Source organism: Propithecus coquereli, unplaced genomic scaffold, assembly GCF_000956105.1.
Source record: "Propithecus coquereli isolate 6110/MARCELLA unplaced genomic scaffold, Pcoq_1.0 Scaffold2, whole genome shotgun sequence".
Classification (NCBI taxonomy): Eukaryota; Metazoa; Chordata; class Mammalia; order Primates; family Indriidae; genus Propithecus; species Propithecus coquereli.
In genome coordinates this window covers 4441449-4467698 of record NW_012144966.1, presented here as the reverse complement: position 1 = coordinate 4467698, position 26250 = coordinate 4441449, and the positions used below count along the sequence as shown (strand labels likewise).

Below are 26250 nucleotides of genomic sequence, written 5' to 3'. Positions count from 1 at the left end.
CATTTTTAAATATTGTTTAATACTTTTTTATAATAACTTAAAGGTTTAGTTTTTAATTCAGCTTATTCCAGTAGTTAGAATATGGCTGACATAATTGAAAAGCCACCTCACTGAGATACATAATATCCAAGAAGGAAAAAGAACATCACTGACTGCACTCAGAATAATTATTTCTCAGTCCCATCCATTTTGCAAAGATTCGCTGACATCAGACTGTAAATTTTCATCCTCTTTATATAAATAAGATCATTATATCAATTTAATGGAAATCTGTTGCCTTTTCCTTTTAAATAAATTAGTTTTCTCTTTAATCCATATGTTTCAGTGTCTTTTACAAGAATCTTTTAAAAGGGTGTATCCAAATTGTGAGGATTAATTTAGTTAAAAATAGATAATAAAATTTGTAAACCCACTTAACTGTGCATATATAAATTTTAATATGCCACAATTAACTGAAACAAAGGAAGGATTGAAGGGCCCCTGCCAATTCCTTATGTTGAATGTCCACTCTTCTTCAGCGTACTTAACATAGTGTTACTGGTGGCCTTCTGACATGGGGAAGGGCCCCAATGACAGTCTACTTCATTAAATATTAATAAACTGTCTTTCTCATTTCTAGATAAAAGAAAATATGAACAGATATTCTCATGTTTTTTTCCAACACCTCCAAGAGTAGTCTTATAGTTTTGTGTACTACATTTTTTTTTTTTTTTTGAGACAGAGTCTCACTATGTTGCCCTGGCTAGAGTGCCGTGGCGTCAGCCTAGCTCACAGCAACCTCAAACTCCTGGGCTCAAGCGATCCTCCTGCCTCAGCCTCCCGAGTAGCTGGGACTACAGGCATGCGCCACCATGCCCGGCTAATTTTTTCTATATATATTTTTAGTTGTCCGATTAATTTCTTTGTATTTTTAGTAGAGACAGGGTCTCGCTCTTGCTCAGGCTGGTCTCGGACTCCTGAGCTCAAACAATCCGCCCGCCTCGGCATCCCTGAGAGCTTGTGTACTACATTTTTGAAGAACACTAATGTATTGTAATGTTATTATGTGGAAGTTTAACATTACCTATAGAAAGCTTCTCACGTAAGTCCCAGATAGGAAGATCCTGTGAAGCAGTTTCATTGTGGACTGATTACCAACTTGTCTGCTGAAACAGAACACATTCATATGCAACAAGTTACATGAAGGAGATTAGACTTATTACTATATGCACAGATAGACGTAAAGGGACAACAAAAGCCTAGGATTTAACGTAAGCTGGTTCCCCCAGGCTCAGGAAAACTTCTCAGGACAAATGGTATCTCTTGTGCACATGCTCCATTTGCACTGCACCTGAAGGACCCTGGAAAGCATCCCTCCCTTGGTTTTTTATCTGAGGGCGATGTGACTTACTGGCTTTAAAGCATTGAAGTGTCCTGTTTCTAGGGGGCACTGGAACAGAGCCCAAGCCCTTCTGGTCAGTCCTTTCCTATCTCAGGACGTTGCATTCTCAGGATATTGTACAGTTATTCTTGACAACTATAAGTGCAAAAGGGAACTGGGTCAGGCCAAGGACACCTGGAGATCTGTCCTTTAGGTTCCAAGGAGCCAGTTAAATTAAGAAAGGTATTGGCTGAAGTAGTAAAAGAAATCTTCTGGTGTGGATATCAGAGGAGAGAAAAAATCAATAGAGTCTCCAAATTTGCAGGCTCAGGCAGAGAATCAGTGGGATAATGACCAGTGAATATGGTAATTGAAAGACTGAGGACCAGATGAGCTATAAAGGCAATGAGGTTGAATAGTTCTTGAGGAGGTAAGCCTGAGAAGTGGGGAAATAATCTCTGTGATATGCTTAAAGCATTTTGGAGTCTATGTAGGCTGGGTAATGATGTTGCTAAAGGCAGGGCATGTGTGTCTACTAACATATTGCCTGGTTTTCCCCCTAATTGATAGGCGATTCCTTTACTAGAGTATAAACATTTCTAAATTAAAAAGGACTCTCTGATTGCAAGATGCAGAAACTATATTCAAAAGATTTCAAGTAAAAAATAAAAAAGGGAGGAGGCTATTTATCGATTCCCATAACCAAAATGGTAAGAAAGGCAAAGACAGATCTTTTTCTTGGAATGACTTAGAACCAGAGACTCTATACTATCAGTTCTCTGTCTTTCCATATTGGCTTCACTTTCTCTTCCTGAACATAGGTTTCTTGACATAGCATTGTACATGGCTGTGGTACCTCTGAACTCACATACTTAATGCTCTGTGATCAGGGAGAAACAGATCTTGTTCAATGTCTATTGAAAACATACCTGAAAAGGATTCTGCTTGACCTGTCTTGAATCCTGTGCTCACATTTTAGACAGGCACTATGGTCAGGGAGGTTAGATACTATGATTGGTGCAGAGTCAGCCCAGATTGGATCTTGTATTCACCCCTGTGTTCAGGGGCATGAGATATAATACCAGAAAATGTAGGAATAGCAGAAACATGGCTCAGGAGGATAATTTCTGAGAGACAGATTTTCTAGTTTGTGTCTACTAATTTTTCATTTTACTATTAGTCACCCAGGTTTAAAATATAAACTGTTGATTTTATAACACTTCAACTTAATCACATTCACACATTTCTGTTTTGATAGAAGGTAAAAGGATTATGAAGGCATTACACATATGAACTGGGGGCAGGGGAAAAAGGTTGTGGAAGAGAAAGACATGAGATACATTAGACAGATTGTAGACTTTACAGAAGTTTTGGTGGGGGTTATTGTTTTTTTAAGCTAGGGTTTAGTTAGGGGAAGGGAATTAGGATGTGTTTTTGTTGTATACAGTTTTGAACAATACAGTTCTGCTTTGCACAATTTATTAATTTTTCAACTTTATGTTTCATTGTAAATATTTTTCCAAGAGAACCATCAAATCGAATTAATCATAACATGATTTGAACTATATCACTTAATTTTAAAGTTCTTTGAGAATATATTGATGTTAATAAGTATCAGTTTTTCAAATATAGAGATCTTTGGAAGTAAGTGTAAGTTATTCTAGTTTTTATACAAACTGGCAAGAATTCAGCAAAAATTCAACCAAATTGTTTTTTATACAGTCTTTTCACCCCTTTTTAGCAGTAAGAACAAGATTATAGTTTCCAGATGAAATTCTGAATGTCACATAGTGATGACATATATTTTCCTGGTTGGCTCAGCATGAGATGCAATTTTGCATGCCATGTCACACTGACTCGCAGAATCCAAAAGCCATTATTTCCCAAAGGGTTTTCGAGAGTGATAGTATTGAATGTAGTCTGTATTTTGATGAAAAATCTCAGGCATTATTGCAGTTCTATGGCAAGTTGCTTAAAGCTTTAAATATTATCTAACCTTTAGAAATTTAAAAAATAGTATTGCTATGAAAAGGTCACTTTCTCTTCAAGTCATTTATATTGCCAAATAATGTTGCCAAAAATAATAATCAGTGTAAAATACAGATCAAGAATTAGGGAGGTATGGTCGATAAACCAGTAAACTAGGGACCAAAACACCAAGGTTTTGATCCTACCCTCAACCCATGTCAAGCTAACATCACATAGCCTCGTTTTCTTCGTTTATAAAATGATAATAAGTATACGTAACAATTCCTCACAATGTTGTTGTAAGAATCAAGTAAAGTAAGATATGTGAAAGTTCTTTAAAGTAATAAAACGAGACTCAAAAGATAAAAATCACATTTTTGATTCTTGAATTTTAAAAGGAAAACTTTAGACTTCAAGCAGGGTGAAACTGATTTTGTCTAGTAGTCCCTTACCTTATAGTGTAATTTTATTCTTTCTTTTCTCCTTTGGAGCTTAATCATCTGTAAGTTCCCTTTAAATTCAGTATATCAGTTCAGCCTACATAATAAAATTTATTTCACAGTGACAATCTGCCTTCTCCTTGATATTTATCTAACTGATCTGCTTTTTTATACCAGTCTTATTTTTCTTTTTCTCTTTTTTAAAGGTGAAAAGGCATATCCAGTTGCCTGTTCATCTCTGCTTAGGTATCTTACAGGGTGCTCAAGACTAACATGTCTTGTTTCATTTGCCTTCCTCAGTGTTTACAACCCCCACCTCCATTCACCATGTTGCTCAAGGCTGAACCTAGGATTGATTCTTAGTGTCTCCCTTTCCTCTCCCTTCTCCCTCCAAGTTATGTCTTGAATCTGTTTGTTTGTATGCTACAACCCTAGTCAGAGCCACGTCAATTCTTTTATAGAATAATGCAAGGGTACTCTAACTAGTCTTACTGGTGTCATTCCATATTATCTTATTCTCTGATCTCAGTTACCCTAATCCATTGTCCATGTTGTAGCAAAAGCCTTAAAAATCTTAAGTGGATCATGTCATTCCCTGTAAAACATGTTAGTTGCTTCTCATTGCACTTAAGATAAAACCCAGACTCCTTACCATGGCCTACAAAGTTTGATCTGATCTAACCTCTGTTGGGTCCTTCCATTCCATCTTTCATCATTTTTCTCCTATACCAATCCCCTTTCATTTCCTCCTACACTTCATGATTTTTCTTGCCCTGGGATCTTTTGCATTATGCTATTTTTCCTGTTTCCATTGCTTTTTTCATTGCTATATATTTTTCATGCCCCAGGTCTTAGTTTAAATGTTACCCTTTCAGTAAAGAAACCTTCCCTATTCAGTCTTTCTAAAATAGGTCTGTGCTACTGTCCCAGGATTCCCTACCTTAGCACCTCTTTTCTGTCCTCATAGTACTTACCATGTTTTTTCCCCTCTCTTCTTCTCTAGAATATATGTCAAGGACTGTATCTGACTTGTTCACTTTTTTATTCCCAGAATCTAACAACCATTTCTCGCATTGAGCAAACATGGAGTAAATAGTTGCAGCGTGAAGGAATAAAACCCTTTTCTCACTTGTTATTTATATTTAGGATAAATGCATATTCCTTAATCTTTTTCACCCCTTGTCCTTTAATTGATTTAAGTTGATATCCTATAATTTTTCGTATCTGTTCCCAGATTTCTCAGAAATATTTATCAAATGTTCAGAAGGAGTTAGCAGCTCGTAGTATAATTTCAATTGGTATACATAATTGTTCAGAGTATTCCCACTACATCAGAAATTCAGATGTGTTTTAAAATATTGAATTACGATAAGAATAGTCCCAAGTACAACCCAGGATATTGGGGTAAAATTTTATTTCTAGTCTTGAAACCAGTAAATATAATCTTGAATTGCTGCATTGTTCTTCACTCTGTGCTAAATGCTTTGGGAAATTACAAGTCATATATGACATGACTTCTGTGCTGATGAACTTTAGGTTCTAACTGGAGAAAGAAAAGTAATGGGCAATGTAATAGACTTTACAGAAGTGAGGAAAATTTAGAGAAAGGAATCATTACTATAGACTTTAGGAATTGGGGAAGTTTTCATTGAGGGGATACAGCTTGAGGTAGGTCTTAAATAGATAGGATTTGGAACAGCCAAGAAGGGGCAGTTCAGATGTAACAGGAGAGGGAAGACACTGATTAGAGAGATTCTTTGGTGAAAGTAGTAGAAAATGAAGTTGAACAGTTTCAAGAGAGACAAGACCAGCTTATACGGGGCTGTGAAAGCCAGATAGAGAGCTTTGGCTGAGATGCTTTCATTCTTAAATAGTATTATACTGTTGAGACTAGTCTGTAGGGTGGAACCAAAAGAGAAAGACCCTTAGCAGAACAGTGGGTAAATATACTTTGTAGTGATGAAGATTTTCAATAGATTGGTAGCCAAGGAAATGAAGAAGAAAATACAGATTTAGGTTATTTTTAAAGCAAACAATTGACTCCTTTTTTTCTTACCTTTTTCAAGAAGTATATATAAATTTGTATTTCTTTCCAGAAATCATCAAATCATTTTTAAGATCGTAGATGAGTTATAGCTTCTTTTCCATAGATATACACATGTGGTTTAGAACAGAGTGAGAGTTCATCATAAGACAATGCATTTACAGTTATTGTTCTTACTACATTATGATAAAATTTTCTGTCTTTACCTATCCATCTCTCTTTTTAGAATGCAAGGTTCTCAAAGGTGTGATTCTAGCCTTATATACCTCTTTGTTTCTTCAGGACTTAGCACAAGTAGGCACTCAGCAATGCTTACCGAATTGAACTAAGCAACTTTTCCGTAGCTCAAAAGTCTTGGAAGAGGCTAGCATTTTCCTTTATCTCATTTTCAAATGTTTTCCAAGCCACATCAGCAGAATGGAGGAATACCAATATAATAAGATTCACAAGTAGGCATCTGTTTGCCTGTATTCCTGCTGTGCTGAAATTTCAAAAATGCGTCTGAGATCTCCTAAGGATGTTAGGAAATGGAGGATTGAGACAAAGGTGGTGGGGTATGGTTCTCTTCTACTGTATTCTTCAACCCTGTATTCTTGTCAGTGAGCTTGCCTTCAGGGACTTGCAAGGAGGACTACATGGCTGGAGCAGAGAGAGCACTGGGAAGAGGGATGGAAGGGGAAGTAAGGAAGACAGTTCTTGTAGGGACTTACAAACCAGTGTAAGGACTTTGACTAATAAAAGTGAGCAAGATGGGATGTCATCGAAGAGTTTTAAGTAGAGGAGTGATGTGACTTTTTCTGGCTGTTTTACCAGTATCACTCTGGGCGCTGTGTTGAAAATAGGCTGTAGGGTAGAAAGAATAGAAGCAGGTAGTCCAGTTGCCATCTGGCTGTTGCCATAGTGTATTCTTGTAATCATGGTTACTTAGATCAGGGTTGTATTACTTTGAGAATGCAAAGTCAAATTCAGGATGTATTCTGAGATAGAGTTAATAAGATTATGGTAATTGCTAGGATATGTGGTATGAGAGAGAGGGGTTAGGTTTTTTTGTTTTGTTTTTGTCCTGAGCAACTAGAAAGGTAGATTTGCTATTTACTGAGACTTGAAGGACTATAAGATGAAGAGTATGGGTCAGAAGGAGATTCAAGAGTTTTCCTTTGGCTATGTTAAATTTGAAATTCCTGTTATATATCCTCAGTGGAGATGTGAGTCAGAAGCTAGATAAATAGTCTGAAGCTGAGAGGGAAGATCCAGACTGTTCCCTGGGAATAGAATCCTTGCAGAGGATACTTAAAGCTATGACACTGAGTGAGATCATCTAAGAAGAGAGTGTTTGTATAGAAGAGAAATGGCTCAAAGACTGAACCCTTGGACATTTCAACATTTACAGGTCTGGAAAATGAAGAATTAGCAAGAAAACTGAGGAGTTACCAGTGAGGGTGAAGGGAAACATAGAGACAGTGGCATTTAGAAAAAATTTTTTTTAAAAAGTGTTTTAAGAGGATAGAAATGATCAACTGTTTCAGTTCCTTTTACAGGTCCTATTGGTCAGTGTTGTCCAATAGCTCTAAAAAACTACCACAAAATTTCATTGACTTAATCAGTAGATAGAATCCATTTCTTGCTCAAGGAAGGTCTGTTGCCGGATTCAGAGTTCAGTAGCTCTCCTCCAAGCAGTGAACCAGGTACCTTCCATTTAGCCACTCTACTGATCCTTAGGGCCTTGGATTTAGAAAAGAGTTTGAGGAAGATATAGGAGGTTTTGCTGATGATGTATCATGAGTGCTGAAGGGCAGAATGGAAGAGATTCCAGTGTTGTGGAATGAGAGATGGGGTCAGATGGGGTTGTACAGATCTGTTTGGTGATGAGAATTTGGGTAATAGGGGTTATTCTTAGAATTTTGGGCTTCTCCTGGTGGCTGATGTAAATAGAAGGTAAAGGGCATGACAGAATTAACCTTGGGGTTTATAAGGCAGAATTAAGTGGCAAGGCTGTGAATATTGGGAGCTAGAGGGATGTGTTCTATCTAGGATCACTCAGGCTATATAGGATGATTACAGTTTTTGTAAGATATCTGTATATATTAGGCATAATTCTCAGGCCTTCTTAATGGGGTATGCAAAATGTAACTTTATTTTCTGTTAGTAGAGTTACAGAACTTAATTTATCTTTGATCCTCAGTTTTACTCATTTAAAGAAGTAAAGTAATACAGCGTCAACATATTGTCTCTTGGAGTTGTGTCTAATTTTCAGGGGGTAATACTGAGAAAAGAATTTTACTCTTCCTCTGGGTTCTGTGGCATCATCCCTTCTTTCAGGCGAAGTGAAATGCTAGAGGTATCTTTAGAAGTGGGAACCTCAGTTAATCAATCTCATTTTCTCTCTGAATATTTGAAACAAGTTTGAAGAAGTGAAAGATAAATGATACCATCAATAAATACTTACAATTATATACTTAGTGGATACTTAAAATGATTGCAATTATATATGTCAAATCATGAAACAAAAGAATGAACTTTTTAGGCCTGGAGTTTTTCTTTGGGCTCCCACAAAGTAGTCAATGATCAAAACTTAACTTTTCCTGTTCTCCACTTAAAGGAGAAGTAAGTGCAGATCAGATAAACATATTTCATGAGTTTATTTAAGTTAACATCCAGATTATGAACTGGAGTCATAATAGATTCAACTTAAAACTCCTGTATCAGCAATCAAATAAAATGAGAAGAGTTTGAAGTATTACCAAAACAACTCCTAATTCAGCTCTGTGTTTTCACTCTCTCCCTCTTCCAATTATATATCCTTTGTATTAATGTGAGAATTTTCACTTCTAAAATTCAAATTTTATTACACTGCCTTGCTTAAAAATTTTCCCTGTCTTCTTAGTACCTTCAGAATAAACTTTATGTTTCTTACTGGAAAGGTCCAAATTTACTAGGTGCTCATGGCGCAGGTGAGAAAAAATTCTCCGAAAAAGTCTAGGATGGAAAGAAGTACAAACTTTATTTTCTAGAGAGGGAGGGAGGGAGAGCAAGAAAAGAGAGAGAGGGAGAGGCAGAGGGGGAGGGGGAGAGAGCGAGAGAGGAGAGGGAGGGGCCGTGGCACACAGAGATAGGAGTGAAAAAGCCAGGCAGTTGAGGAAAATCCGCTGGTGTTTTAAAGGGTAAAGATGGCTTTTCTTTTCCCTCTGCTTTAGCAAACTGATAATAGAAGCAGTGGCGAAGTTGTTTTAGGTGTTTTTTATTTTTCTTTTCTCTGTGAGGCTGGGTTATCTGAGTCCTGAAATCTAGTGCTGGCAAGAACCGAAGTGGGGAGCTTGCAGCCCTACTCTGCTTAGGGCTCTTCAAGGCTGAGAAAACTAGGTCTTAGAGATAACGAGTTAGACCACAGGTGTTTTAATTAAACAAAGCATAGTTGTGTTATGAGTTTATTTCCCTTACTTTCTCTTAGATAGATTATTAGTAAGACCTTTCACTTACCATGATATATAAAGGCCCTTCACAACTAGGCCTTATCTTACCTTTCTAGCCCTGCCTCTGGTATACCAGTTGCATTTTCTGTGCAGTATACTTCATTCACACTTTGTGCATCTGCACCTTTGTTCATGTTCTGTCTGCAATTCCTTCTTTCTCTAAGAATTCCTTTTAGTCCAACTCTGTGTCACCTCCTTGTGAAGACTTTCCTGCCAATGCTTGATTGGATTAGTCTTTCTGTGTTCCCAGATATTTTATAATACAATATTTATCATAATGTATGATAATCATAGTATTTAATTATGTTTATATCTTCCCTCTACATTGTAAGTGCTTAGAGGGCAGGGATTATGTCATATTTTTTAGCCCTTACTGTAGTGCCCTGGTGTGTAGTAAATGGACATTGAATAACATTTTTGAGTTTATGATGAACAAGATCCATTGCCACCTACCGTTCCCTCCCCTTTTATCTTTTTTCTCCTTTCTCTTTCCAAAAAAAATAGATGTGAACATTCACATTCTAGTAGCAGTCTGATTAACCAAAGTTTTCTCATTTATATTTTTATAATCCTATAGTTAGGTTATCTTTAGTTTCTCTCTGAACCCTTATATGTAACTAGAAAGACCAAAATTAGGGTAAAGACTTAACTGTAGGAAGGGAAAGAGTGGGAAGGGTGCTTATGAAGGGTGAACATCAAATATTGACACCAGGTTCATAGTTGTACATAAAAATCAGCTGCATTGTGTTATAGTCACACTTAGAATAATTTGGTCTTTTTAATGAACCTTAGATCTGAGTGTAAAATATTGGAAAATAATGCCAGCTTATTGCTGCTGTAAGCAAAAAGACCGCCTCTTTCAAGCTAAAAATTGTTACTCCTTCTCCAAGATCACATGATAATATCTGGAAGTGCTTTAGCTCATTTACTACCCATGCTGTTATTTCTGGTGGTGGCAGTTTTGGTTGTGGTGTACACACACTCTAAAGTTATTAAAGTTTAAAATTTTTGTTGTTCTTTGTCTGGTTTGATTTGTTTTGGAAGTGAGGTCAAGGTGAAAGAATTTTAATGATCTCAGTGTATCAATGTAGTAATCTATAAATAACTTGAAGGTTAGATTCTAAAGACTAAAGACATTCATATCTTTGCTTTACTATTTATAACAAGATGGTGTTAATGCATTCACTCTTCACTCACACATACGCTGTCTTTCACTTTCATTCTCTTCTTCCTTCTTTCCTCCCTTTTCTTCCCCTCCTCTTTTTAAATGTCTCCTTTTTTTTTCCTTGACAAACATCATAATCCCTGTGCTGCCCCATGGTTTTCCAGTGAGATTTAGGCAGCCTTTATTATTTATCTCCTGAAAATTATGGAAGAGAAAACTGAAACCTAAATAATTGAAGTGATTTTATTTTATTTTTAAATTTTTTTTAGAGACAGAATCTTGCTCTGTCACCCAGTCTGGAGTGCAGTGGAATGATTGTAGCTCACTGCAGTCTCAAATTCCTGGGCTCAAACAATCCTCCTGCCTCAGTCTCCCAAGGAGCTGGGACTATAGGCATGCCACACCATGCCTGGCTAATATTGTTATTTTTCGTAGAGGTGGAGTCTCCCTGTGTTGCCAGGTGGGTCTCCAACTCCTGGCCTCAAAGGATCCTGCCTTCTCTGCCTCCCAAATTACTGGAATTATAGGCATGAGCCACTGTGCCTGGCCCAGTAGAAGTGATTTTAAGATCACACGTTTTGAGCTGGTAGAATAAAATTAATGGGAACTAGGGTTTCTGATTCCCCCGAGTCCATGCTTTGAGGAAACTAAAATATATTAATCCCACCGGTGTCTGAAATTCTACCACTAAGGAGTTTTTTGATTTTTTGTTTTTATTTTAAATCTGAAACCTTCTGCATGTATACATAAGCTCTGTGAGGACTGGAACTATGTCTGTTTTACTCACCACAGAATTCCCAGTTCTTATCCTAAGCACTAAAAAGTAATAGGTGCTCCATAAATAGTTTTTGAAAATTTTTTTTGCATGTCAAAATTATGTGATATTTTAATTTTTTCTCTCTCCTTTTTTCCTTCCTTCTTCCTTATTTTTTAGTTAGCTACATTTTCTGATTTTTCTCTATTAGCATATATTACTTCTCTAATAAAAGTATTTCAAAAGAATAGACCATATAGCAAGAGACACCTTGAAAAACATGAATAATTAATACTTTATCCTACTTTTTCATGATATTTTGTGGATAAGATAATGAAATGTGACACTGCATATTACTCTTGTGTCAAGATCTGGTTTCTCTTCTGAGGGATTTATCCTTCTTCCTTCAAATTCTTGCCCAGACACCTAGAAAGTGTACCCTTCTCGATAGCCTAGTGTTCACCACTCAGTCTTGGGCCTTATAGTGAAATGGCTCCACTGCCCTGCCTCAGGTGCTACTGAAGCATTTCCGTCTTTCCCCAATGGGCTTGCAACTTTTCCCTTTTTGTCTCTTAGAGAGCCTTGATTCCCTTATGAGTTCTTTTTGGTAGTCATCTTCTCTATTTGCTTGTGACTCTTTAAAGTATGCTGCCTCTCCAGGGTCATCTACGATCTGAGTTTACAAGGTTGATTTTCTAGAGATTTTATATTTTCATCTTTTGAGTTTCCTTTTATAATAGCTACTTGAACTGTGGTTAAAGCGGTTTCCCCCTGGCATAATATTGTCTTAGTTATGAATACATGGCTGAACAGCTTGATTTCCTGTGAACATAAAGGAGAAACAAAAGTTGACAGACTTTTCTTCTTGATGATTATTTGAAATTTCAAATGAAAATGAAATCATAAATTGTAATTAGGTACCTTACACAATGGTACGTTATTTTGACAAAAAGGTCAAATATGCTATTAGGAAAAGATTTCAAGAAGGTATACATATGAAGATTTTCTCTTTAAAAAGATTATCAATTGATTGATTAACCAATCTTTACTGATCAAGGCATTATACTGACTGCTACCTTAAATATATAAAGGAAACATGGATGGTCCTTTCAGTGAATGAATACTATATGAATACTATCCTAAGTGAAGTCTGTAAACATAAATTGATGGTTAGAAGTTTTATTTTTAAATGAAAAATTGCTATAGGGAATCTTTTTATACTTTATACTTTTCCTATTAAAAGCCATCCTCCTTTACTGACTACTAAACCTATATTAGTGATAGCACCTCTTTCTTTAAGGCTTTTATATAGCAAAAGATTAAAATCTGGAAAGAAAGGGCTTAATTCTAGGAAGTACTTTGAAAACTGAATTATTGCAGCTAAACACATGTTTTTTGATTTTTTGATATCAAGAATTTACCTCATTATTGTGAGAATCTTAAACTTAAACTTATATATGGTATCAAATGTCAATATTTGGTGCCATTGGTTTACATATATTACAAGATATTTAGAATTACCATTTAACCATTGACATCATTACTCAAACCCTCAAAATCAGAACAGAGATTTTGACATACTGACTGTAATTGTTACCAGCTTCCAATTCAAGCTGAAGAGGGCAAAGGAATGTTTTGATATAAATCATTGATTGAAATGTAGATGCAAAAAAATACAGTCATTTAATTCTATGCCTTGAAGTTTCTAGCTTTATGCTTTTTTAGGCAATTTAATCTAATTGGTGATACGTTCATAAATATGTACATAAAGATTATTTCTCATTGGAAGAAAAAGTGTCATAGGGGCCATAACCTAGAATGTGTCTTCAATGTCCAACCATTAACCATCACCGTTTATTGCCATACCACATTACTGTGCTTAACTGCTCTTTTGGAGAGACAGACATCCAAATGTTTAATATTATACCATGAAGAATTCTATGTTATACAGAATTATGTCAGATTATAGAGGAAGGACCAGGTCGAATTTTAGGAAATCAGTGACCATTCTCAGAGGAAATGACATTTAAGATAGAACTAAAACTAAAGGTTGATTTTGATAGAAAAGGGGTACAATTGTGTTTAAGATCTGGTAACCTTCAAGTTCTTTTCTTTACATAATTAATGATTAGTTAATTTTAATCTTTATTTCGTATATTTATAGTACATTCATAAGCTGTTTTGTATACATTTAAACCAAATAGTATTCTCGATGTTAGATATCAATATTATTAGCTTTTTTGTACAGATCAGAAAACTGACACTTAGATTAAATCGCTTTTCTGAAATCATGTGGAAAGTGGCATAGCTAAAACACTAACTGAAGTTGACTCCAAGTGTGGTGCTTTTTCCATGGCACAGAAATAAAGGAACAGTATTGTACTAAGTTGAGTGGTATGTCCCCAAGAAATAATTGATGTTATTTTAACCAATAAAATTTGGGTCTCTTATTTACTTATTGCTGTAGACTAACAGTGTGATAGGTATGTTTGCAATCTGACTACTATGCTAAATGTAGTTTTTATGTACCTTCAGTGGGAGTGAATAAATCTGATATTTTCTAAACTATTTGTGACACCATGAAACTTGGTAGAAATATTACACATTTATAATATGTTTGATAGAACTAGAAGTCATTCTTTTTTAGGAATTGAATAATAGAAAAGGCAGCATGGCATAGTAGTGAAAAGGATGGACTCTGGGACCAGACTGCCTGGATTCACATCCTTGTTTTGCCACTTACCATTTGGGTGGCTTAGGGTAAAATACTTAACCTCTTTGTGATCACTTTCCTTATGTGAAAATGGTGATGAAAAGAGTATGAATAATAGGGCATTTCTTGTGGAGTTGTTATAAGGTTTATATATAATAAGTTAGTATTTGCAAAGCACTTACAGCAGTGCCTAGAATGCAGTAAGTGCGGTAGGAGTTTTGATTAAATAAAATGTGTGTCAGTATTGGCAGAGCTATATGAAATATACCTATCTTGCCTATAAAATATACCAAACAACAGAAAATATTGCCTTTTTTTATTTTTACAAACTTGTCTTTCTATTATCTTTCAGAAAATATGATAGATTGAAAAGTGGTACTTCTAAAATAGTGTGCTTTTACTCTGAATAACCAGATTATGTTATTTAATGAGAAATTTTAACTACTTATGTTTTTCAAAGCTATTTGGACAGCACTTTTAAGCCCCATGTAGATTTCAAGGCCCCTAATGTTTTTTACTAGATCATTGTATCAAGAGAATATAGCATTTACAATAATCATTTGGCTGTTTTGATTAGTGGTGACTGGAAATATTACTTCATGTTAGTGTAATAGTACCCACACTGCTTGCTAATTTTAGCACTTATTAAATGGATTTATTTTTGAATTCTAGTAACAACGTTGATGTAGTACTAATATTTTGTATCAGGAGGTTTTAAAAATTTGACCAATAAGTGATTTTTGTGGAAATCTTTAGTATTTGTTGTTTCAAAGAATTTTAAAATTTATTCTGCATTTACCCCAATTATTTAAGTTGGTAAAGTTCTACAGTAAGTTTAGGGTACCATTTCCTTATAATAACTAGTAATATACAAAAGAAAAGGAAGTCCAAATAAGCACAAAATAAATTAATATGTATTTTTAAAAATTGTAATAGGGAATTTATTTTTATAAAATATTAATTCTGAAATATACATAATATAGAGTTAAATACCTACCTCTCCTTTACCCATCATCATTTCCATTTTACCCTCCTCAGAGGTAACCTCTGTCAAAGGCTTGCTTATTTCCTCTTTTATAAGTTTTTCTATGTATCGGAAGACAAATACATACTTAAACTTATTTAAAAACATATTTGGATTGTACTACACATATATTTGAGTTTTTTCACTTCATAAAATATCAAAAATGTGCTTTTTGTCATACCTTTAACCGTACTGTATTTTTAATGGTTGAATTACAATCTTTATTGCAAGTATTCCAAAATTAATCGAGCCATTTTGTTTTGATGGACAGATAAATTGTTTAGCATTTTCTCCCTTCTTCCCCTTGTCCCTTTCTTCTTTTCTCCTCCTTCCCTTTCTTTCTTTTTTTGATATTACACATAGTCCTGCTGATGCTGAACATCTTTTATAAACTATGTGTACATACTCTTCTCATGTTTTAGTATTTTTGTAGCATAGATTCTTAGAAATGGGATTGTTTTATAGAAGACCATGCATGTTTATTTTATTTTATTTTTTTGAGACAGAGTCTTGCTCTGTTGCCTGGGTTAGAGTGCTGTGGCATCAGCCTAGCTCACAGCAACCTCAAAAGCCTGGGCTCAAGCAATCCTCCTGCCTCAGCCTCCCGAATAGCTGGGACTACAGGCGCCTGCCACCATGCACAGTTAATTTTTTTGTGTGTCTATTTTTAATTGCCTGGCTAATTTTTTCTATTTTTAGCAGAGACAGGGTCTCACTCTTGCTCAGGCTGGTCTCGAACTCCTGACCTCAAGCGATCCTCCCCCCTTGGCCTCCCAGAATGCTCCTACAGGCATGAGCCACCGCACCAAGCCTGGTCTGCATGTTTAAATTTTTTAAAGGTACAAATTGCCCTCTTTTGCAGTTCTACTCTATTGACCATACCTATTTATAATCCCAATATATGAAACATTCTCGAGCAAGAGGCTTCAACAATGACAAATTTTGTAGGCATACAAATTAACTCTTTAAAATGTTTGCCAATGTAACAAATGAAAAGGATATCATATTGTTGCCTTAATTTTTATTTCTTTGTGTGTTAGCATGGTTAAGCATTTTAAAAATAAGTTTTCTGGCCAAATCACATTTTTTTCTGTGAATTATCTGTTCATACTCTTTTCCATTTTTTTATAGTTGTTTATTCATTTGCCATGTGATGTCTAATGGATATCTCAACAAGTCCAATACTAAGTTTCTTTCTTTTTCAAATATCCTCTTCCTATAGCTCCATTCATTCAGTTGCTGAGACCTAAAACCTTGGAGTCATCCTTGCTTCTTTTTTCTCCTTTGTTATACATCTAATCCATCAGTAAACCCGTTGGCCATATTTTGAAATGGATACAGAATTTCACCAGTTCTTGCCACCTCCACTGCTGCCACCATCTCTTACAACTGGTCTTCCTTTTTCAACACTTGATCCACATAGTCAATTTTCTACACCGTAGCCACAGAAATTCTTTCAGAATGTATGTCTAATAATGCCATGACTGTATTAAGAATCCATTACTATACCTAGTTTCCTGAAGTAAAAACTGTCTCCTTACTATGGTCTATATAAGCCCTGTAAGATTGGTCTCTCTATATATTAACAGCTCTCACTACATCTCTTACTTCTCTCACCCTTACTCTGCTCAAACCTTCTTGCTTCTATACTTTGTTTGAAAATCCCAAACATACACCTAACTTCAGGCTTTTATGTTTTTGTTTCATCTGCCTATAATGCTCTGCCCTAGATATCTCTGTGGGTCTTTTCCAGACTGGTTTTCTTGAACGAACTTTTAAACATTTCTAATATTCACAATATCAGAGTCTGTGGGGTTATAAGTATAAGAAGGAAAAAGGTCCATGTTCAATGCCCTTAAGGTATTTTAAATCTTGTACAAATGCTCATATATGAACCAATTTGTGAGGAGAGAGGAAGTGTGAGTGGATATATGGCAACTAGTCATTCTCATACTGATGATCATGCTATTGCTTATTTTGGAGAATATCCTAAGATCTTCAAACTTAATTTAGTAGACGTCTTGAAAATCCAGATCTGTTTATTTTATACTACTTAAAAAGCACATTAAATAGTACATATAAATTATATGTTTGCATTAACATATAATATATTATATAAATATATGTGAATCTTTTTATATTATAAATTATTAAAATAATTCCTGAAATCTTACATTATAAAAAATTGTTGAAATTCTCTAATTTCTTTACTTTGTATGAACTAAATTTTTAATAACTTAAGATAGAGAGTGGAATATCACATTTAACTTTATAAAGAAATAAATCTGGCCTGGTGTTATAGCTCATGCCTATAATGCCAGCACTTTGGGAGGCCAAGGTGGGAGGATTACTTGAGACCAGGAGTTTGAGACCAGCCTGGACAACATAGTGAGACCCTGTCTCTATAAAAAGTAAGAAAAATTAGCTGAGCATGTTAGTGCACACCTGTAGTTCCAGCTACTTGTGAGGCTGAGGCAGGAGGATTGCTTGAGTCCAGGAGTGCAGGGTTGCAATGAGCTGTGATTATGCCACTGCACTTCAGCCTGGGTGACACAGTGTGATCTCATCTCTCGAAAGGGAGGAAAGGAGAGAGGAAAGAGAAAAGAAAAGAAAGAAATTTGCTTTTATGTAATTATATACTTCTATCAATTTTAGCTGAATCAAGTGCTTTGTGGTTGGAGTTCTTTTTTATTTTTCAGGAGAAAACCAGTAATTCTACAAGGTAAAATGATCTAATTTTGTAACCTCATGTAGAAGTTGTAATTTTAAGCAAGAAAAGAAACAGTCTTGAAAACACTTTCGATATATTTTTGTGAAATTATAAGATCTGTTTCTGTTAAATAATTAGCTATTCTTTACTTAGAATCCCGACCGTTGTCAGTTCCTGTGAAAGCCATGTTGAATATATCTGAAGGCTGCAGAAGTCCTGAAGAAAAAATGAAAGAATTTATTGGAATAGTATGGAATGCAGTGAAGAGTCTCACACTACAGGTAAAATAAAAGTTAGAAATATTATGTCTGTAATTTCTATAATCCTTTTAATTTTCAGCATTTTTAATGTTGGTAAAAATGTTCTCACAGATAATGCTCATGTATTCTATCTCATTTTCATAATTTAGTTGAAAATAATTGATGTACTTTGCTTATTTAAACATATGAAACACATATGCTATTCCTGATCCTTATAAAAATATACACACTTTGAGATATTCTTTGAATTTAAAAAATTTAGTTTATTCTACTTTTTGTTTCTTTTTAGTATCTTATAAATATAAGATTTTAAATGCTCAATGTAAAAATATGTAAAAATATAGATCACATACTTATCTCAGTACTGAGATAAAATCCGAATAGGAATTAACGCAAAAGTATCATCGAATTATTTTCTCTACCTAATTACAAATTAAATATGAAAATTGTAAGTATAGCTATTTTCTTTATTATCACATTTCTTCTCATTTATTTTCACTTTTAGATACACATGGTTTGATCTTATTGAATTGCCCTTCTTCCAGATCATGTTTAACCTGATGAAAATATACAATTAGATGCTTGTCTGATCAACTAACAGTTATAAATTTTAGTTTTTGTATAAAATTTTTTCTCTGTGAACCAGAGAAAATGTTTTTTTTTCAAATTAAATCATCTTTATTGCTAAAGGTTAATTGACAATATTAAAGAAAAAAATTCACTATAACCACTAAAGAGCTGAAAACTTGATACATATCATTTAGGAATAGCTGCTACTCACATGACTGTTTAGATTTTATTTGGGAATTAACAGAAAGGAAGGTCTTGCAATGAAATAAGCTAATGAAAGACTGATACTAGAGGCATCTTTATAGAATTTTATATGTACCAGACAGTAATATCTAAGTACTAGGTCCTTTCATTTCTTCTTAACATGTAAAAAGTTGAAGGAAAAACTCACTCCCACCTTAACTATGAGAGCAAGCTATATCATCTTCAAAATTACAGTTATTTTAAGCCCACAGACAGGTGAGATCCTAATTGACATTACCATAGACCATGGTGCTAAAATCCAAAAAGTGAGAAGCAACCCAGAGAGACCCAAGAATCTCAGAAAACTCCAAGAAGGATATATAAAGAAAATCATAGCTAGGTGCATCATACTCAAACTACTGAAAAGCTAAGATTAAGGAGAAAATTTTATTTTATTAATTTTTTTAGAAAAATAACACCATCATCATTCATTTATTGGGCTCTTATATGACCATTTTTACAATTGTCTCATTTAATTATTATTATAATCTTATAAGGTAAACATTATTGCCTCTTCTAACAGATGAAAAAATGCAAAGCTTAGATTAGTAATTTAACCCAAAATCGGTTACTCTTTAATAAAGTGAATTTCATATGCAAATCTGCCTGAAGCTAAAACCTTCATGTGTAGCCATAATTAGACACTCCTTCCTAAAAGGGAAGTTTCCTAAGGAAGTAGTTATATTAACTTCCTAGGGCTGCCATGACATATTACCATAAACTGCATGGCTTGAAATAACAGAAATTTATTCTCTCATGGTTTTGGAGGCCAAAAATCTATTTTATTTTATTTTTTATATATTTGGGGGGTATGAGTGCAATTTTGTTACATGAATGTATTTTTTAGCGGTGAAGTTGGGCTTTTAGTGTACCCATCACCCAAATAATGTACATTGTACCCATTAGGTAATTTTTCATCCCACACTCTACTCCTACTCTCCCATCTTTGAAGGCTCCAGTGTCTATTATTCTACTATATATGGCCATGCATACCTATACTTTAGCTCCCACTTATAGGTAAAAACAAGCAGTATTTGATTTTCTGTTCCTGACTTCATTTATTATAATAGCCTACAGTTCTATCCAGGTTGCTGCAAGTTGTTCTTTTTTATGGCTCAATAGTATTCCGTGCTATATGTGTGTGTGTGTGTGTGTGTGTGTGTGTGTATGTCTGTGTGTGTGTCTGTATGTGTGTAGATATGTATATGTATATATACACACACAGGTACCACATTTTCTTCACTCAGTCATCATAATCATCAGTTAATAGACACTTAGATTGATTCCATATCTTTGCTATTGTGAATGCTTTAATAAACATATAAGTGCAGGTATCTTTTTATAGCATCATTTCTTTCCCTTTGGGTAGATACCCAGTAGTGGAAATATTTTTAGTTCTTTGAGGAATCTCCATATTGTTTTTCATAGAGGTTGTGCTATTTTATATTCCCACTAACAGTGTATGAGGGTTCTCTTTAAGAGAAAATTTTAAAAGCATGTAGAAAATGGCTTTTATCAAAAAGTCCCAAACAACACATGCCGGCACAGATACAGAGAGATAGAAACACTCATACACTGTTGGTGGGACTGCAAACTAGTACAGCCTCTATGGAAAGTAGTATGGAGAGACCTCAAAGAACTAAAAGTAGAACTATGTTTGATCCAGCAATCACACTACTGGGTATTTACCCAATGGACAAAAAGATATTCTGTAAAAAAGACACCTGCACTCAAATGTTTATAGCAGCACAATTCACAATTGCAAAGATGTGCAAAGAACCAAGTGCCCACCAGTACATGAGTGGATTAATAATTTGTGGTATAGGTATACCATGGAGTACTTCTCAGCCATAAAAAAAAAAAAAAAATGGTTAACTAATACCTCTTATATTAACCTACATGGAACTGGAGACCATTCTTCTAAGTGAAGTTATCACAAGAATGGAAAAACAAATACCGCATGTACTCACCATTAAATTTGAACTAATCGATAAACACTTATGTGTACATATGGAAATAACATTCATCAAAAATCAAGCAGGTAGAATGGGGGAGGAGAGGATGGTAAATTCATACCTAACAGATACAGTGCACACCTGGGGATAGGTACACTTATAACTTTGACTCAAATGGTACAAAAGCAATTTATGTAACCAAAACGTTTGTACCCCCATAATATTCTGAAATAAAAAAAAGTGAAAAAAATAAAAGAACATAAAGACATGTTATATACAGATAAGCAATGGTAAGAATAACTCCTTAACATCTTATTGGAAACAATAGAAGCCAGAAGACAATGGAATAACATCTTTTATGTGCTGAGGAAAATAAACTGTTAACATAGAATTGTATATCCAGCAAAATATCCATCAGAAATGTTGGCCAATAAATACATGAAGGCAGTACTTTTCTCCAATAGAAATTTACTGCAAGATATGCTGAAAGAAATCCTTTAGGCTGAAAGGAAATTAAACAGATAGAATATTGGTTTTACAGGAAATAATAAAATATACCAAAAAGTGTAAATGTATTGTAAAATAACTGAATATTGAAGAAAATATATAGTATTCAAAGAGAAAGCATCGATGTGTTTTAGTCCTTTGGTTATTAGCTTCTTTTATTTTCCAATTAAATTTAACATTTAAAATGTGTCCCTTTATCAAAATAAGGGATCTTTGATGAAGATCAAAATTCGGTGGCTAAAAGGAATTTCAGTAATTTATTCAGAAGGTATTTATGGAGTCCTTAGTATATCCTATACTTTGACCAGCCCTTAGTCCTACAGAGGTGAGGAAATTCTATCTGCGAACAACCAGGATGAGCTTGGAAGTGTGTTCTTCCTCAGGTGACCCTCTTGATGAAAACACAGGTGGCCAACAACTTGATTGCAGCTTTTTTAAGTTGCTACATTTGTGGTAATTTGTTATGCAGCATGGAAAATGAATACAGACAGATATAGACACTTCATGCATAGCTATAGTGTAATCTGATTAATTACTATAATAAAAACTTATGTCTAGCAAAAATTTTTAGAAATATATCTAAAACCATCTAAAACCATCTTCAGCTGCATAATATTGCTCAGTGAAAGCGTTTATTTGAAATATTATTTAATTCAAGAGGGCGTAACATGGATTTTGAAAATCCTTTATATCCTCCCTTTTTCTGAGAACATGTTGCTTATAAGAAAACTAAGAGAAGAATGGGAGAGAGAAAGTCTGGCTTGTCATTTTTTATTTTCTTAACTCTTAGCTTGAAGGAGTGTCACTTTCACAGACATCAGCTATACCTCACCAATCTCAGCCATCATGAATCCTTTTACTATTAATATTGTTCTGATAACTCTTCGTGTTGACCCACTTGTCCTCTTCAGTACAGTGGTGACTTCACATAGGACAGGTGAGACAACATGAATGCAAGAAACATTTGTTTCATTTACAGTATCTGTGATTGCAGAAGCAGAAAATACATAATATTCTAAGGTGTTGCTGAACATTTGTATTCAGTGTTAATCTTTCATCTATAATAAAACTGTCTTTTTGTGATCTATTGTATATCACCTAATACTCATATAAATACTTATCCATGCCCTCCTTCAAGGTAGTGCTAACTGAATCAGGTCTAGTCAGTAGAAGAGAAAGTAAACTTGAAGGAAACTCTTAAGTTAGTGATCAGAAATGTAAGAGGAGAAGCCAGGGGGTTCATGAACACCAAGGGTGTGTAGAATTTCGAGGAGTTGGTGGTCAGCAGTGTCAAAATCTAGATGTTTGCCATGGGTTTTACTTTGTGTCTCTGTGGTATGAAATGGTTAGATTAAATAATGTTTAAGGTTACTTCCAATTCTTATGGGATTCTTTTGGTTCTTTTGCTTGTTTCGTAATGATGCAGTGCCTTTATTAGCTTCATCACCAACAATGAACTTAATCTTATGTGTCATTATGAATTAATTGTAAGTAAAGATAGTGATGTTCATTCTGTTTTTAATTATGTTATGTGTAATAGCATATAATTTATCATCTCTGCTATTTCTAAGTAGGGTTTATTTTGTGGTTCCTTATTTGGAGTAAGCTAAGCTGATTGAGTATAAGACAACATAATTATAGGAAGACTAAATAATATATCTTTGTATAGGTTATCTTGAATATGACCTAGATACTTTGCTTGCCTCACCCTAGTCCTGGCCCTATATTAAATATACTATATAGTTAAACATTTCCAGATGTTAATGTATTGTGAACATTTTAAAAGATAAAATTAGAGTCTGATTAAATAATTAAAATTTAGGCTCTAAGATTCTGTGGTCTTTTTTTTTTTTCAAAAGCATTGTCCATTTTCTAAGATGTTTTATGACCAAAATATAAAACAGAAAACCCTGAAGTTGTCATCAGATAAAACAGAGCATCATAACTTAAAGGCATCAAAGAAGTATTCTTTTAGTGGAAGTTTGAGCAAGTAAATATACTTGGAATCAGAGTTTCTGGAAAGTTGATTTTGGAGCCAAAGTTGGTATTTGCTAATCCCATATTCTTTTTTATTTGGGATAGAAAGGCTTATATCTCATAAAAACATTATTTGCTATAACCTATTTTTCAGTGGGGAAAAGGAGCTTCTGTACTTAATTATGATGGATTATTTTATAATACTATATGTAGTCTTAGTCTCTTTTTAATATATAAACTTTGGGGGACCTTTTAGCAATAGATTAGCATAAACTCACTTGTTCTTTGCGATTTTTCTCTGTCTGCTCTTTAGCAAAGATCCTATATATTATACTTCAGAAAGGTACATTTTTATTTTTATTTTTATTCCAGAAGACATATTGGCAATAGCATGCAGTTGATTGGCATGCAGTTGATTAAATAGAGATGATCTGGCCTGTAATTCGCTAAGAAAGGAGAACATTTCCCTGGTTATTATCAAACTCAGCTTTTTTGGTCATTTACATTAAAGTTCATGTTGCTGTCCTATGCCATTTCCTGGGTGTTTTTTTTTTCTTTTCATTTTTTTCTTTCTGTTTTTAATTTTGTAGTCTCTGAAGTCTTTTGAGCAGACAGCGTAGTCTAAAAGACTTTTTAATTTCCATACCAAACATCCTAGTCTCTTTCTTTTCCTAATAATGCTCTTTTATTCCTTTAGGGAACTACTTCCCACATTCTGTGTGATTTTAATGACAGTGTCAGTCAAGGTGTCTCAAGCACCATAAGCCAGTTAAACTAGGCCAGTTGAATTCTCTCCTAGGAAGTGAAATCTGGAACATGACTAGTGATGAAATAATTATATTGCTTGATGTCGTTATGTCCAGTAAACTCTTTGGCTTTTATCTTCAGGATTAAATAGGAGTAGACATTTCAGACCAGACAGATCAACTGTCAATCACATTAATTATAAAAGTAAGTTTTTACATATAATGTTTACAAATTTTGCACACAGACCCACATTCTTACCATTCTATTGTTAAACAAGTAATAGCCATTGCACAGCAGTTTGTTAGAAGGAGGATGTCTGGAATTCATATCTAGGTAATTTTTAATGTCTTCCCTTGACAACTTTTTATGGAAAAAGTATGGAGATTTATAATGCTTACTCTGGAAAGGAAGACAGCCAAGGTGCACCTTTGAGGTTTTTAACTTAAGTACCCAAATTGGGTACATTTAGATTTCTATTACATGTGAAGAGATCCAAAATATTGTTATGATGCATTGAGAATTTATCAAATAGGAAAACTGTGATTTGGGTGGTAGTTTATATAGTTCTTGTAGTGCAAATGGAATACTACTTATTTTGGTGGCCCCATGTGTATAAATAGTGAAACCGAAAGTAATAGCGTTTTTAAATAAATGTGCTGTGAACATCTTTTGTAAATCTCTGGAGGCTAATATATGGTATATAGTAGATGCTCAGTGTTGTTTGTTGACTTCCTTTGTTTAGCAAACGTTTATGTGGCACTTACTATATTAAATTTTTATATCAATGCTATGGTTTTCCCCTATGTACAGATGAGGAAACTGAAATCATGGCAAGATTAAATAACTAGTCAAAGGTTCCACAGCTGGAGTTGTATTCATCTGGCTGACAAGTCTGTTTGATTAATCATCCTACTAGGCTGCCTCTATGGAAATAAAATGATGAATAGCATGCTTGAAACAATTATTTTAATTAACTTCAATATCTGATGCTAATAAAAATAATTGTGTTCACTTTTTTTTAACAATTATTTATTGAGTCCCTGGTACATGGTAGGCACTGTACTATGTACCTAGACTATACAGTATACACAAGAGGCAAATATTTGACTTCATAGAGTTTACATTCCAGTTAGAATTCTGTAAGGATTTTAGTATAATATTTAAAAATGCTCTTGTTTTAAGTTTTTTAAGGACTAGGACTGTATCTTTTGTCCTTGTACTCCTGACTTCCATCTCAGTTCATGGTAGATATTAAAGAATGTGCAAGTAAAAGAAAGAAAAAGTGAATGAAATACAACTTATAATGTTTATTTATTTTTGTTTTCATTTGAAACTATTTTCATAAAAATAATATACATTTATATGGAGAATATTTCATTCTGTAGAAATTTTGCAAAATATAATTATCATTAAATTTTCAAGTTTTAAATAAAGAGATATTATTTGGGAATGGGAAATAGTAACATTATTTAAAAGGGCAGAACATATGATACAACATTTCAAAGTATTTATATATAAAGTGTTTTATATGATGTGCAGTGACTAATTAAGATTTTCAGATTAATTGAGAAATCAAACCTATCTTAGTCTCTTCTCTTTAACTGAATTGTGATCACAATGATAGAGCACATAAATTAGAAAAATCTAAGTTTTCCAAACCTCATATAAAGGAATACAGACACACAATGGCATGTATCTTTCAGATAGCACATAAACTTGGAACTTCAGAAAAAATGCATTACAATCATTTCATTTATTAAAATAAGAATAACAAATAATTTTTACTTTATTGGTTTGTCCTCAGTATATGATACTTAGATATGTAGCCTTTGACCTAATAAGAATCAAAATAGAGGTGGTTCTACTTCAAGAATTTATAATAATCCCTTCACTTTAACACATGAATGTGTTCAATACTGGCAAAAGAACACGTTGCTACCAAAACTGAAACAAGATCCTTGAAACAGAACGGATGTTGCCATGGAAAAATGAAGTAACACTCGGTGCAGCTGTGATGCATTAATGAATAGGATATTTTTTTAAAAGATCATTTGTGTTTGGTGTGGCTCAGAGGGTCCCAACCAGATGGTTTCCATGAACATGATCTGACCCCCGGCTTGAGGACTTCTTACTGGCAGATTACTTCATTTTCTTTCCCTTGGATTGTCAGATCCTTACATTAATGCAAAATTTACTGCTGCAGATTTATATTCAGTAATATAAATCACTCAACATTTTACATTAAAACCACAATTTTAGACATGTAGTCTAATAGTTATTTTAAAAGTGTAAAAAGATTTATGTGATAGCTTTAGTATATATAATAGGTGTAACATCATAATG

General features: G+C 34.1%; 1 protein-coding gene across 1 annotated transcript in view; it reads left to right on the top strand.

Moving 5' to 3' along the window:
• The window catches only part of VPS13B (vacuolar protein sorting 13 homolog B (yeast)), a 933283-nt gene that overhangs the window by 386711 nt on the left and 520322 nt on the right, over window positions 1-26250 (top strand). The window contains exon 22 of the mRNA XM_012643529.1: window positions 17802-17929. Within this exon, the coding sequence (XP_012498983.1) occupies window positions 17802-17929 (128 nt within the window). The remainder of the gene's footprint in view (window positions 1-17801; window positions 17930-26250) is intronic.